Source organism: Sorghum bicolor, chromosome 4 (assembly GCF_000003195.3).
Source record: "Sorghum bicolor cultivar BTx623 chromosome 4, Sorghum_bicolor_NCBIv3, whole genome shotgun sequence".
Taxonomy (NCBI): Eukaryota; Viridiplantae; Streptophyta; class Magnoliopsida; order Poales; family Poaceae; genus Sorghum; species Sorghum bicolor.
In genome coordinates this window covers 63,047,673-63,062,366 of record NC_012873.2, presented here as the reverse complement: position 1 = coordinate 63,062,366, position 14,694 = coordinate 63,047,673, and the positions used below count along the sequence as shown (strand labels likewise).

Genomic DNA, 14,694 nt, shown 5'->3' with positions numbered 1-14,694 from the left:
TATGAAAATATATTCTATGATAAATCTAATGATATTAATTTGGTACTATAAATCTTAGCGTTTTTTCTAAAAATTTGGCTAAAATTTTAAACGTTTGACTTAGGACAATTTGAAGTTAAAGTTTTTAGGGATAAAAGGAGTAACTTAGATGTAAAGTTGGAGTGTATAAGTTATATTTAAGCACTTAGATGCATCATAACATATTAGCAGAAATATGAAATTATGAACGAAAATAACGGTGTAGTATAGCTTATAAATATGTAAATGTAAAAAATGGTAAAATAAAAAATTGTAAAAAGAAAAAAAATGAAAGGAAGAAAAAGGAAATGTTTGTGCAGGTGTCTTGCCATGGAATGAATCTGATCAGCATACAGCACATGTATGGATTTCTGCATGTCACGGGGGAATATATTCGAGAACGAGTAAAAAGAAGGACAAAAAATGAATGGGACGAAAAGGGAATGTTGAGTCCATGCAGGCGCGTTCTCTCATTCACCACGGTTGAATCGCATGAACGACTGCGAAAATGGAATTGGGTCTCATGAAACTACTGTGTTTTTCTTGGTAGCTTCCTCCTCCTCCTAACATGTTGCCACCACCCACCGCCCACCGCACATCACACTCGTGGCAACCTCCTTCTCTCCCCTCTTCGTGTTATCGTTATTGCTATGGTCGCCTCCGTCCTTGATCTGGCCCTCTGCCCACTCAAAATGGTGTCATCATCACCACCGTCTCCGTCTCTTTGGTCACTATTTGGCTTGGTTGTCTTAAAAAAAGTTATTCTAAAACCGTTGGAGATGGAGAAGAAGAGAAAAAGGAGAGAAAGAGTGTTTCAACATCAAGGGTTGCATTTAAAAAAAATACTATGGTTTTTTATTTGAAAACTTAGGATTGCATAGTATTTGTATACTATATTATTTAAGATACTATATTTATTTAGCTGAAAAGTCATCTCTGAAAGTATTTTTTTGTTAATTTGCTGTGAGAAAAAAACCCAACTTAAAAGCTGGCAAATTCGGCTCTCGAGCCAACAGGGCGCAGTCCTAGCCGTCCGATGTTACCGCAAGCACGTGCTGGGACCTGCAGGGAAGAACCGAAGACCCTGACCCACCGACTGCGCCGCCGGCCTCGATTCCTCGAAAGAGCTGGAGAACAGCAGAGCAAGAAGAGTCATGGAGATGGAGATGCTGCGGACGCGAGACCAGGCTCCCACGACGGCATAAACCTCTCTGCCATTTGAGTAGGAGGGGGGAGGCGGAGGCGGAGGAGATGCAGAACGCGGCCCTTCTCCTCCTCCTCGTCCCCGTGAAGCGTGGCCCGCGACCGACAGGAGCTCGCTCGCTGTCATCTCGAGGTAAGCACCCTCGGATCCCAACTCGAATGGTCGCACGCGTTCGAGTGCCCACTCGTATCGAATCGAGTAATATTGTTAGCTCGCGTATGTGGGGGATGAGACGCTCGGGGACGCACACGGTGTGTTCGGAGAAATGCCCCGAATAGCAGAGTACCGGGGATTCGGAGTTTCCGTGATTTTTTTCTCTATTTATCTGAGCTTTCAGATGCTTGTCATCCTATTCGAGCAACTGGATTGCTTCTGCTTGCTCGGTTGTTTTTGTAGATTGCTGATGCCCATGACATTCGGTCTTACTAGGGTGAGGGTGCTACTATCAGAAACTACTTGCTAGCTATATTCTCCGTTTGGTAGCCACTGAAAGTCTCAAATGACTTTGCTTCGAGAGAACTACTTCAGTGAGCTAAATACCCTCTGTTCATTATTGCTCCCTGCAGATCTCAAGCAGCTGATTGGTTGGACATTCTCTTTTTTTGATATACTTACTACCTTGCAAGCTAGTTAAAGATGAACTCGACACGCCGAGCTTCAAAAGCGGCAAAGTCAACAATCAATTACCACAGGTTTTCATTAGATGAGCACCATTTATTTGAGCCAGATGCTTTGATTACTAAGGAGCGAGATGCCAATCATCAATCAAGGCAAAGTTCTCAATCTTGCAGAACATATGCTTACAGAAGATTGACCACTCCCCAGTTTGTATCTGCATTGACTGGAATCTGGAATCTTGTTGGCCAGCCTGAATCATCTGGCACAACTCAAAGATCTGATATTCATGGGACTTCGAGTAGGGAAGATCCTGTGTGCTTTAGCAGGGATCAACAAGGAAATATACTGACACCTTGCCGTGTGGAAAGCTCAAGTGGTTTGAGATCTCAAAACTTTTTGTCTACACCAAAAGAAATTTATGAGGATCTTATTTCGGTAAAGAAGAAGATGTTAATGCTGACACCATTCAATAGCATTGTTGGTGCATCATTCACATGGAGGCATATGCATTCCACAAATAATGTTGGAGGTGCAGATTATTTGCAATTTGGAACTATATACTCTATGCAAACCGAAAAGATGGAAAAAATTGGGACTTCTGAGAATAGCAAAAGAAGCATGTGTGAGGAAATTTGTGCTGGTTCCAACAATATAGACATTAGTAGCTATTCGAATCAAAGAAGAAGCACGCCTAATGAGCTATTTACTATCTCAAATGAAGAAACTAGCAGTACACATGATTGTGAAAGTTCTCGACACAATACTGAATGCAATCTAGAAAAATTTCAAGAAGATTCTATTTTTTTAGCTTGCCCAGTTCACGAAATGGAAATTGCCAAAGAGGTGAGGATATTGCCAGGGAATCAGGTTTTCAGTGAGGCATGCACAGATGATCAGCTTGACGAATCAAAACACATGTCTTGTCTGGTGGGTGATGCTGTTGTTCTTAATTCAGCAAATGCAGATGAATGTGCTAGTAGGGATGATGTGTGTCTGCAGCTTTCTGTTGACAAGTGTTCACAAGAGCTCCAACCAACTTTTCAGCATCAATTTGATGGTGCTGTTACCGTAAATAGGCATGCTGTGTCAGGAGCATTAGCTGGGACAGCAGTCAGTGTTTCTTTGCATCCAATTGATACTGTGAAAACGATAATTCAGGCTAACAGTTGTGGACAAAGTTCAGTCTACCATACACTAAGGCGCACACTTGTTGAGAGAGGTAATGCTCAATGAGAGCAATTTTCACAACCTAAATTTTCTTTCCAATTTCTATGTGTTACCCTTTGAGAACTATAATTTTCTATATTAATTTAGTGCTTGATGATTAGTAAAGGTGTTATGGGGCTATATGGAGGACTTGCTAGCAAACTTGCTTGTTCTGCACCAATTTCTGCTATTTATACCTTAACTTATGAAACAGTAAAGGGGGCTCTTCTGCCTGTTTTTCCAAAGGTAATTTCAGTTAGTTTTATGCTGAATTTTTTGTCGTCATTACATGGTATATCATTCAATCTTCTTTATGCTGATACATTAACATCTCTACAGGAATATCATTCAATTGCGCATTGTGCTGCTGGTGGCTGCTCTAGTATTGCAACATCCTTTGTTTTTACACCCAGTGAATGCATAAAACAACAAATGCAAGTGGGTTCCCATTATCAGAACTGCTGGTACTCATTTTGAATTTTCCTTGCCTCTTTTTGGGCTGTTCATTCGTTTATTTGCTGTATTTAGAAGCTTCATTTCTAGACATAAATATAGTAATCTACTAGTTTCATGTCATGAGTAATGCTTGAGTAGGATATCTTCAAAACGAATGCTTCAGTAGGATGTCATCCTTTCATCATCCTCTAATAAGAGATTCATGCCATCAGGAATGCTTTAGTAGGATGCCTCAAAAAGGGTGGCATTGCTTCATTATACACTGGATGGGGTGCTGTTCTTTGCAGAAATATCCCACATTCCATAGTAAAGGTATCAAAATCGAAGTACTTGCATTCCAGTCCAATAATTCAATTTTTTCTTTAATTTGGTAATTTGTTTCTGGTGTTTAAAGAACATGATTCCTTTTTTGAATTTTATAGTTTTATGCCTATGAGAGTCTGAAGCAGTCTCTGTTGAAATCAGCACCTGATGATGCCAAACTCAATTCTGGCCAAACGGTTAGTTTCTGAACCTTACCTTGTTAAGGCATCATTCTTATGCCCACCTGTAAACCTGTGTAATAAGAAATAACAAATGCAAAGTTATATAAGTTAAAGAAAAGCACAAAGATGTTTGCTTCTGAATAATTGATGCTAATCTCATGCACCTGAAGCATAAAACCAAATAGAGCTAAGCAGAAATGAAGGGCATCCTTGCATTTTGAACTAGCACAATCTAGTGACTGGCATAATGCCAAGGTATGGGCTTGAGTAGCTGCATTGGTTCATACTTCAGCTGACATGGGTCGCCTTTTATAGTTGCGGGAAGGAGAACCATGCCACTCCTCTATTTTTCTGCATGCTGCTGACCTTACCTACAGACTTCAGGTGAAGCATTGTGATTTTCATACACATCCAGAATTCGTATCAGCCAATGCAGCTACTCAAAGCCCATACCTTGACATTACATCAGTCACTTGATTGCCCAAGTTCAAAGAAAAGGATGACCTTCTGGGTTCTTCCTGTGTAACCCTATCCGGTTTAATGCTTTAGGTGCATGATATTAGCATCCATTATTCATACACCAATATCTTTGTGCCTTTTTAACTCTTACCTTCTCATTTGTAATTTCTTGCACATGTATACACCCATTAAATGTTTTTGTTAGTTAGAATTGAAGTAGAAAACGTGCGCATTTCTAATACTATCCTGCATTGGTAGCCAATGCTTCAAAGAGAAGAAATAAGAAATAAGAAACCGCCAGCTCTATATGATGATTTACCTGTTCTAGCATCTCAAATACAACAGATAAAACCAACATTGCACCCCTTTGGTTCATTGCAGCTTTTATGTGGAGGTTTTGCTGGGTCAACTGCTGCTCTCTGTACAACGCCATTTGATGTTGTCAAGACACGAGTGCAATTACAGGTACTGTGACACCTGCATATGCCACATTGACTTCTAATTGTGATGTTTATCGGATATTGTTGGCTATTTTTTGTAATAGAATTATAATCACGGACAACTAGCTTACATTCAACAACAGACTAATGTTCCTAACTAAGCTAATGCTTCAGCTTTCTTTCTGTTAATAATCAGGCACTCAACCCTGTTAGCAAGTATGATGGGGTGGTTCATGCACTAAAAGAAATTTTTCGGCGTGAAGGCTTATGTGGTCTTTACAGGTACAAAGATTTGCCTGAGGCATACCAAGCTAGTTATTTCAATTATTATTCATTCCTGTCTGAAAAAGACCTTATTGTGAGTACGCAAGTTATCAAGCGACATGTTTTCTCACAGGGGTTTGATTCCAAGGCTGGCTATGTATATGTCTCAAGGTGCTATATTCTTTACGTCCTATGAGTTTCTCAATACATTAATGTTTTCTGAACCCGAACAAGAGGTTCCCACGAGGAGCTTTTGATCGTGAAATGAGATGATGGTGCAGTGCAGCAACACTGCAAGTACAGAACTGGCATCGGTATGCGGATCTGGGATAGTCTGACCTGTGAGGGGTTTAGTTGAAGTTACCGCACAATCCAATTTTTGGGTGCTGTTAACAAAGTTGTGCATTAGGATTGCATCATCTTTTCGGTAATCTCAGATCGAGCTAGGCGATAGAAAATTTTGTACTATCAGCAAAGGTAAAGGTGGTTGGTACTTCCCTTCGGGCTTCGGGGAGCCTGGTTTTGAGGGGTTTAGTTGAAGTTACCGCAGAATCCAATTTTTGGGTGCTGTTAACAAAGTTGTGTATTAGGATTGCAGAATATTGTACATCTTTTGGGTAATCTCAGATCGAGCTAGGCCATAGAAAATTTTGTATTATCAGTAAAGGTAAAGGTGATTGATACTTCCCTTCGGGCTTTGGGGAACCTGGTTTTGTATTTTAGTTTCGTTTGTATATAGAAACAATGGCCAGTTTTGTATCCTGTTTGCTCAGTATCCACATGTGTATGCATGCATGGCCCGGGGAATCTGAGACTGGCCCTTTTTGGTCGGGCTGTTAAACATTACTGACTATCACATCGAATACATAAAGTATTAAATATAGATTATTTATAAAATTTTTAAGCCTAATTAGTTGTTTGGATATTAATTGTCAAATAAAACAAAAATACTATAGTACCTGTTAAACTTCAATATCCCTAATCAAACAAGCAACTTGGGATTGGGAAGCAAGCCTAAGCCTAAGGGCCTAATTAGTTCCCTTGCTAAACTTAGCCAGCTAAAATTATTTTAATTACTCTTAAAGTGACTAGTGAGATTAAACTATTTTAGCTTCTTTTTAGTTAATATGTTTGGAAGTTTAGCTAAAGTGATAATTTAGCAAGGGGAACAAACAAACCTATATATGTAAGCGATAGTTTAGGCCTTGTTTAGTTCTGAAACGGCCATTGTAGCACTTTTGTTTGTATGTGACAAATATTATCCAATTATAGACTAACTAGGTTTAAAAGATTTGTTTCGTAAATTACAGATAAATTGTGTAATTAGTTTTTGTTTTATTTATATTTAATGTTTCATAGTTCAAATATTCGATAAAAATTTTGGGTTTTGGGAAGAAACTAAACAAGGCCTTAGTCGCCTTAGTCTTATGATGGTAACATACTTCGAGTAGCCGTGTAGGTATAGGTACATGTGTACATACTCTGAGATCTGAGTTAAAATTATACATGTAACCCATATCCTCGCCGCCGCCGGAAGTCCGCGCGAATGCAAGGAAGGCGGCTGCGAGGCTCTTGGGCTTCCCCTTGCCCCCATCACCCCATGCCTCTTCATGCCGGAGACTTGCGCTGCGCCGGCCGGGGCGGCTGCATGCGATGTGCCATAACTCAGCCAACTCCGCCTGGAAGCACAAACGGCTCAAGGATTCGATGGTGGCTCCGCCTGCCCCGGCAAGCCGGCGAGCCGCGCGAGGGCGCCGTACCTGGCCAAGAAGCCGGGCTCGCACTCGCAGACTTTGCCGTCGTCGTCGAAGTTCTGGGAGTAGCTGAGCGGGTCGTAGTTGAGGCCGCCGGCGCCGAGGACGTACGTTCGGTACCGCCGGCGGGGCCAGCTCATGCGCCTGATGAGCCTGCGCCACAGCACCGCCACGCCGAACCGGCCCCAGCAGGACGTGACTGCCGCGGTCGTGCGCCCGCACGCGTCCTCCATCGCTGCCTCTCCTTCCGGTTACGCCATTGCATTTTTTTTAAAAAAATCTCGATTCGTGATGTAACATTTGTGGCGCCGCGCGCATTGGTGCTTCAGAACAGCACAAGCGTGAAATGGACGGTGCTTCTCCCTCTATTTCTGGACACACGAAAAACATTTCCCCGAGAGACAGGCACGGTTACGGCCTGTGGAAACGGCACGAGTTCGTCCGATGACGCCGTTTCCAAAAATGGCCCAGTCCAGTTGCAACTGCCAACCGCACGGAACGTTGAAGCAGAGAGTTTCAACTGGGTTTCCTTTCCACCGGCTACAGATGATCTGGACCTACCTGCTCAAACAGTCAAACTTCTTCAACTGAACAACCTACGAGCTCAACTGCTTGGCCAGCTCAGTTTTAGCCCAGGACTGGCAACGCTTGTTCGCCACCGAACTGCCTCGGCACGTATATATGTCTGCTCCTTCTCCTTCCTCCCCCACACCAATCTTCACGTCCATTCCAGCGGCCTTGTGAAATGCACACTCTCCATCTCAAATGGCTTCCTCAAAGATCGCTCTCCTGCTCGTGCTCTCCTCCAAGCTGCTGCTCGCGGCAACCGCGCTGCACGACGACGACGACGACACCCTCGCGCTGCAAGGCGGCCAGCACGAAGCGGTGTGGAGCACGAGCAACATGGGCGAAGGCGTCATCATCGGGGTGCTCGACGACGGCATCGACGCGGGGCACCCGTCGTTCGGCGACGAAGGGATGCCGCCGCCGCCCACCAGGTGGCGGGGCCGGTGCAAGCACGCCGGCGTCGCGTCGTGCAACAGCAAGCTCATCGGCGCCAGGGACTTCACGCGGCACCTGCGTCGACCCGGCACGGCGCCGAGGCCGGGCACGCACGGGACGCACGCGTCCAGCGTCGCGGCCGGCGCGTTCGTGCGCCGAGCGGGCGGCGCGCCTGCTGGCGCCCCCGTGGTGGTGGTGTCCGGCGTGGCGCCGCGCGCGCACCTCGCGTTCTACCAGGTGTGCGCGGGCGCGGCGCGCGGGTGCTCCAGGGGCTCGGTCGTGCACGCCGTCGAGGCGGCGCTTGCCGACGGCGTCGACGTGCTCTCGCTGTCGCTCGGGGACGACGACGGCCTGGGGTTCCACGAGGACCCCGTCGTCGCGGCCACGTTCTCGGCTGTCGTGAGGGGCGTCTTCGTCTGCGCCGCGGCGGGCAACAAGGGACGCACGCCTGGGTCGGTCGCAAACGACGCGCCGTGGATACTCACGGTCGGCGCAAGCTCACAGTCACAGCAGGGCGGCGCTCCTCGTTCCGCCGCTACCATCCCGGGATTCTCCTCGCGGGGGCCGAGCCGCAACAACGGCGGCGTGATGAAGCCGGACATCGTGGGTCCCGGCGTCGACATCCTCGGGGCGGTGCCAAGGTCGGCGCGCGGCCAAAGCTTCGCGTCGCTCTCTGGCACGTCCATGGCGGCGCCGCATCTCAGCGGGGTGGCGGCGCTGATAAAGAGCGCCCACCCGACCTGGTCGCCCGCGGCCATCAAGTCCGCGATAATGACCACGGCCGACGCGTCGCTGACGGACGAGACAGGCACGCCGGCGAGCTACTTCGCCATGGGCGCCGGCCTCGTCGACGCGGCCAAAGCCATCGACCCGGGCCTGGTGTACGACACCTCGCCGGAAGAGTACATCCCTTACCTCTGCGGGCTGGGCTACACCGACGAGCAAGTGAACCGCATCATCTACCCTGCACCCGCGGTTCATTGCGCCGAGATGGAGAACACCGAGGCGAAAGATCTCAACGCCCCATCGATCATGGTCGCGCTGACGGTGGACGGGCCGGCCGTGACGGTCAGCCGGACGGTGACCAACGTCGGAGCGGCCAGGTCGGTGTACCGGGTGGACGTGAGTGCACCGGACGGGGTCTCCATCACGGTGGTTCCTGGAGAATTGCAGTTCGACGAGGTGAACCAAAAGGCGAGTTTTGTCGTCACCATGGAAAGGGCTGCTCCAGGCAGCGCGTTGGAGTCTGAAATTTTGGGGGCGCAGCTCGCGTGGGTGTCCGAAGAGCATGTCGTGCGTAGTCCGATATCCATCATCTCTGCTTAGTTCTGATGGAGGGTTCAAGTAGTTATCACAATTAGAAAATCAGAGGACTGTACATGTTGAAAACAGTGTTATTGTTACTCCTAGGAAGCAAGCTACTGTACATCAGAATATCAGATATATAGGTGAGGAAGTCACATGAGTAGTCTTCTTCTGAGTTCCAACGGATAGCTATCGTTTTACATGAAATAGAATATCACATCTCCTATAGTTCAGTGAACAGTTTCGTCCTTGTCTTTTCATACAAAAAATATATAATTTCTCTATTGTGATTTGTGCTAATAGATTTGGATTTGTTGGATGGAAATCTGATGGTTGTAGACATTGATGTATATATAGAATATAGTTCAGGCGAATTTCACAAAAATAATAAATAGAGAAATTGTAGACATTAATGATTTTTTTTATAAATGTGATAAAAATTAGAGAAATTTGACTTGGAAAAATGTTAGTGTGAATTATAATTTAGAATGCAGAAACAACGTGACACAAAGCTAGGGAGATCTGTCTTTCTTTTTCAGGCATGTGCCCTGATTAACTGTATTTTATGATTTTTTTTTATTAGGGTGACCGCTGCATTTGCATGCCGGAATGCCAGAATGATCTGTATGATTCCTGCCGACGCATTGAAACCTTCGTTGTAGGTTGGGTACGTATCAAGATTGAAGAGAAGACTGAATTTAGACTGGCATCTCCACACAACCGTGCAGAAATGTGAGGTGCAGAAGCCTCTTCCATTTCCTCCACGTTTGGAGCTCAAATGAAGCACATGCAACTGAGCTTGTGGCCGTGCAAGCAAGCAACCTTAATCCTGCTCACCTATGCTATATTAAGCTTGTTCATCCTGCAGTGCAGGCACAAGGTTACCCATCATTCCCATTAGTTAGGCACAATGCCGTTTTTAGGATAATAATTAGCAATCTCCTCGCTTGTAGCTGCCCATCATCGGTTCTCTTTGGTTTAGTCTGTTCTTCAATGGACGATCCTCCAAATCCAATGCGCATAGCGGCACTTGTCTCCCTCCGTGCTGCCGTCTTCTTCCTCGCCTTGCTTCTGGTGAGCACCGCCGTCGCCCACAATGACCACGGCTTGCACAAGAACTACCTCATCATCGTGCGCACGCCGTACGAGTACGACCGGAGCATGTTCAAGGACGTCTCGGACTGGCACGCGTCCCTGCTCGCGTCCGTGTGCGACATGGCCGAGGAGGAGCTCAACAAGGATCCGGCCGCCATGGCGCGCCTCATCTACTCCTACCGCCACGTCGTGAACGGCTTCTCGGCCCGCCTCACCGTCGACGAGGTCCGCGAGATGGCCGGCATGGACTGGTTCGTCAAGGCCATACCAGAGAAGACGTACAGGTTGATGACCACCCACACGCCGCAGATGCTCGGGCTCAACGGCAAAGGCTCCCGCGGCGGCCTGTGGAACAAGAGCAACATGGGCGAAGGGATCATCATCGGCGTCCTCGACGACGGCATCAGCCCCGGACACCCGTCGTTCGACGGGACGGGCGTCCCGCCGCCGCCGGCCAAGTGGAAGGGCCGGTGCGACTTCAACAGCTCCGTCTGCAACAACAAGCTGATCGGCGCGCGGTCGTTCTACGAGTCGGCCAAGTGGAAGTTTCAAGGGGTCGACGACCCGGTGCTGCCCGTCAGCACGGGCTCGCACGGGACGCACACGTCGAGCACGGCGGCCGGCGCGTTCGTGCCCGGCGCCAACGTCATGGGCAACGGGCTCGGGACGGCCGCCGGCATGGCCCCCCGCGCGCACATCGCGCTCTACCAGGTGTGCTTCGAGGACAAGGGATGCGACCGCGACGACATACTGGCAGCGCTCGACGACGCCGTCGACGAGGGCGTCGACGTGCTCTCGCTCTCGCTCGGCGACGACGAGGCCGGTGACTTCGCCTACGACCCCATCGCGCTCGGGGGCTACACCGCCATCATGAAAGGCATCTTCATCAGCGCCGCGGGTGGAAACATGGGCCCGGACCCGGCCACGGTTGCCAACGAGGCGCCGTGGCTGCTCACCGTGGCGGCGGCGACAACTGACCGGAGGTTCGTCGCCTCCGTAAGGCTTGGCAACGGAGTCGAGCTCGACGGCGAGTCGTTGTTCCAGCCACAGGGTTTCCTAAGCTTGCCGCGCCCTCTGGTAAGAGACCTCAGCGACGGCACATGTTCCGACGAGAAGGTGCTTACGCCGGAGCACGTCGGAGGAAAGATAGTCGTCTGCGACGCCGGTGGCAACTTGACCTCCCTCGAGATGGGCGCCGCCCTACGCGAAGCCGGCGCGGCCGGTATGGTTGTGATCACCATCGTGGAGTTCGGGTCGGTGATCCAACCCAAGGCGCACGCGCTCCCGGCGTCGCAGGTGACCTACTCGACAGGGCAGAAGATCAGGGCATACATGAACTCCACGGACATGCCGACGGGCGAGCTGATCTTCAAAGGAACCGTGCTGGGCAACCGCGACTCCCCCGTGGTGGCGGCGTTCTCGTCGCGGGGGCCAAGCAAGCAAAACCAGGGGATCCTCAAGCCCGACATCACGGGCCCTGGAGTGAACATCATCGCCGGCGTGCCCAAGCCGGCGGGGCTCATGACACCACCCAATCCACTGGCGGCCAAGTTCGACGTCCTGTCCGGCACGTCCATGGCCACGCCGCACCTCAGCGGGGTCGCCGCGGTGCTGAAGAAAGCACACCCGACATGGACGCCGGCGGCGATCAAATCGGCCATCATAACGACGGCCGACCCCAAGGACCGCAGCGGGAAGCCGATAGCGGCCCATGACGGGTCCCCTGCCAGCCTGCTGACGCTGGGCGCCGGGTTCGTCGACCCCATGAAGGCCATGAACCCGGGGCTGGTGTACAACCTGACGGCGCTGGACTACATCCCCTACCTGTGTGGGCTCAGGTACTCGGACCACGAGATCAACTCCATCATCCACCCGCTGCCGCCGGTGGCGTGCGCGCAGATGGCCGTGGTGGAGCAGAAGGACCTCAACTACCCGTCCATCACGGCGTTCCTGGACCAGGAGCCCTACGTCGTCAATGTCACGCGCGTCGTGACCAACGTCGGGCGCGCCGTCTCCGTGTACGTGTCCAAGGTGGAGGTGCCGAGCACGGTGTCGGTGACGGTGGATCCGGAGATGCTCGTGTTCAGGAAGGTGAACGAGGCGAAGAGGTTCACGGTCACCATCAGGTCTACGGACACAAGTATCCAGGAGGGGATCGCCGAGGGGCAGCTCGCGTGGGTGTCGCCCAAGAACGTGGTGCGCTCCCCGATCCTCGTGTCGTTCAAGAAGTTCGTCAAGGATAACTCCACCACAGCTCATCTTAGACATTGATGAGTTCCTGATCTAAGACCAGCAGAACACAGAGGTTGATTGCATACAATGATGATGTAATATCAGCTTCCTTCAGCTATTGCACCGTGACCGTCCCATGGCTTTGTCTTCAACTGTTTGTTGACCCTCGGTCGCTCAGCGAAGTACGACCGGATCGTACGAGGATCGCACGGACCAGTTGAGATATATAGGATCGAATTTGCAGTGTGTGGAGCAGGAAACCTAACCATATACAGCCGACTTTTACAGGTCAGTCGTGGCGAAAACCAAAAAAGAAAGAAAATCTCTGGAGAAGAAGCTCGTCGAGACGGCGCATCTATAGTTTGTTCTATAGTCGGCAAAATCATCTAGAACGCCCAACTAATATAACAACTAATTATTAACTAGGCTTTAACTATTCTACCAATTCTAGTCTGTTCCCCCCTATGGTCATTCAGTAATTTGCATCATGGGGTCCTCCGCGTTTTCTCTATATATGCTCCATTTACATGTGGGCCGTGGGTGGGGCCAAAACATCCATGGATGAGACAAGAAACAACCGAGCATCTCTAATAGCATTCACAATTTTTTAGCAAAATGATAAAAAAAACTCTCTCACTCTAACAGTTTTGTATCCCAATTCCCTATCTTTTCCAATTTGTCATATCTCTCTATCTAGCGCACAAATATACGCGTGGGTTCCGTGCTTGGCATCGGTCTTCCTCCTCATGCTTAGCAGGGGGCTCTTTGTTACTTAGCGGGTTTCTTCGTTCACTTAGCGGGACTCTTCGTTAGCGAGTTTTTGAGTTTTTAGAAACAAAATTTGTTAGACTGTTGGAGATAAAAAAAATTCTTTCTATATTATTTTAGAAGTTGACAAACAACAAGAATTGGAAAACGAATTTTGCCAAACAGTTGAAAATGCTCTAAGGGCTTATTTGGTTGCAAACAATTCCACCACAACCCACATGGATTGTAAGGTATTAAGGTGGAAAATTTAATTAATTATCCATCCCAATACCTCCGAACCCATATGGATTGGGGTGGATCAGTGTGCAGCCAAACAAGCCTTAAGGTATAACATACTCCTTCTATTCAAAAAAGAATATAATTCTAAGAAAGAATTAGGGTTTAATATGTCAAGTTTAACTAAATTTATATAAGATACTAATTTTTATTTATCGTACTAATAGTATACTAGATTTGCCGTGAAACATATTGTTGTTGTATATTTATTTGATGTCACAAACATTAATATTTTTATCTATATAATTAGTCAAACTTCAAACACTTTAATCGAGAATGCACCTAGAATTATTTTCTTTTTAGGACAAAGGTAGTACACGTTAATGTTTCTACTTTTTGTTAATAACTCACCCCATATCAAAATGATCATTGTTTTATTATTCTAAAAGCAAATATTTTAAATTTTAACTAAACTTATAGAAAAATATATTAAAACTTATAGAAAAATATATTAACGTACAATACCAAATAAATACATTATGGGTGTGGGTGTTGCTCTTATTCGCCAAATGCTTTTTTTTTTTTGTTATAGAAACTTAAGCGCTTGGGTCCTCTGTTCTTTTTTTTCCTGGTTCGCTACCGGAGCCATGGCTGACCTCTCGGCGGCAAGCTTTGGTCGATCGGTGTGTGTGTGTGGCTTGTAAGTCTCACTTTATCTTAATGAAATACACACTAAGCGCAAAAAAAGACAAAATTTGTGGTGGACAATTGGATATTAGAAATGTTTATGTATTTGAATAATAACTTGATAAAAGTTAAAGAATTTGACTTATGATAAATTAAAATGACCTATATTTTGAGACGGAGTAAGCAAAAGAAGAAAGAAAAAGGACTAGAATGGAGAACATCACATCAGTGTAATATTTGAATGTAAGAATGTAATAATACTTAGTCCTTGTTTAGTTCCTAGAAAATTTTGCAACATTTTTCACATTTCCCGTCACATCGAATCTTTAAACACATGCATAGAGTATTAAATATAGACGAAAATAAAAAAATAATTGCACAGTTTGGTCGGAATTGACGAGACGAATCTTTTGAGCCTAGTTAGTCCATGATTAAACAATATTTGTCAAATACAAACGAAAATACTACAATGTCGATTTTCCAAA

The 14,694-nt window shown here is 47.3% G+C and overlaps 4 protein-coding genes across 4 annotated transcripts; 3 read left to right on the top strand and 1 right to left on the bottom strand.

Moving 5' to 3' along the window:
- Positions 1,037–5,909, top strand: LOC8076063. The gene is made up of 9 exons (XM_021460411.1): positions 1,037–1,354; positions 1,789–3,059; positions 3,174–3,292; positions 3,386–3,510; positions 3,715–3,814; positions 3,925–4,002; positions 4,828–4,911; positions 5,083–5,168; positions 5,284–5,909. Exons 2-9 carry the CDS (start codon positions 1,859–1,861, stop codon positions 5,405–5,407), a joined length of 1,917 nt encoding a protein of 638 aa, XP_021316086.1. The 5' UTR covers positions 1,037–1,354; positions 1,789–1,858; the 3' UTR covers positions 5,408–5,909.
- On the bottom strand, positions 6,507–7,249 carry LOC8073931. Its single transcript, XM_021460300.1, has one exon. The coding sequence runs from the start codon at positions 7,135–7,137 to the stop codon at positions 6,847–6,849; it is 291 nt and encodes a 96-aa protein (XP_021315975.1). The 5' UTR covers positions 7,138–7,249; the 3' UTR covers positions 6,507–6,846.
- On the top strand, positions 8,462–9,519 carry LOC110434358 (subtilisin-like protease SBT1.2). The gene has a single exon (XM_021458236.1). It carries the CDS (start codon positions 8,495–8,497, stop codon positions 9,230–9,232), a length of 738 nt encoding a protein of 245 aa, XP_021313911.1. The 5' UTR covers positions 8,462–8,494; the 3' UTR covers positions 9,233–9,519.
- LOC8073930 (subtilisin-like protease SBT1.8) lies at positions 10,133–12,828 on the top strand. The gene has a single exon (XM_021458951.1). It carries the CDS (start codon positions 10,205–10,207, stop codon positions 12,575–12,577), a length of 2,373 nt encoding a protein of 790 aa, XP_021314626.1. The 5' UTR covers positions 10,133–10,204; the 3' UTR covers positions 12,578–12,828.

Excerpts from the sequence above, each read along its gene's own strand:
- LOC8073931 (XM_021460300.1), bottom strand. The coding sequence starts at position 7,137 with ATGGAGGACGCGTGCGGGCGCACGACCGCGGCAGTCACGTCCTGCTGG.
- LOC110434358 (XM_021458236.1), top strand. The coding sequence starts at position 8,495 with ATGAAGCCGGACATCGTGGGTCCCGGCGTCGACATCCTCGGGGCGGTG.
- LOC8076063 (XM_021460411.1), top strand. The coding sequence starts at position 1,859 with ATGAACTCGACACGCCGAGCTTCAAAAGCGGCAAAGTCAACAATCAAT. Across the intron at positions 3,815-3,924 it reads TCCCACATTCCATAGTAAAG|TTTTATGCCTATGAGAGTCT; the intron begins GTATCAAAATCG and ends TGAATTTTATAG. Across the intron at positions 4,003-4,827 it reads AACTCAATTCTGGCCAAACG|CTTTTATGTGGAGGTTTTGC; the intron begins GTTAGTTTCTGA and ends GGTTCATTGCAG.
- LOC8073930 (XM_021458951.1), top strand. The coding sequence starts at position 10,205 with ATGGACGATCCTCCAAATCCAATGCGCATAGCGGCACTTGTCTCCCTC.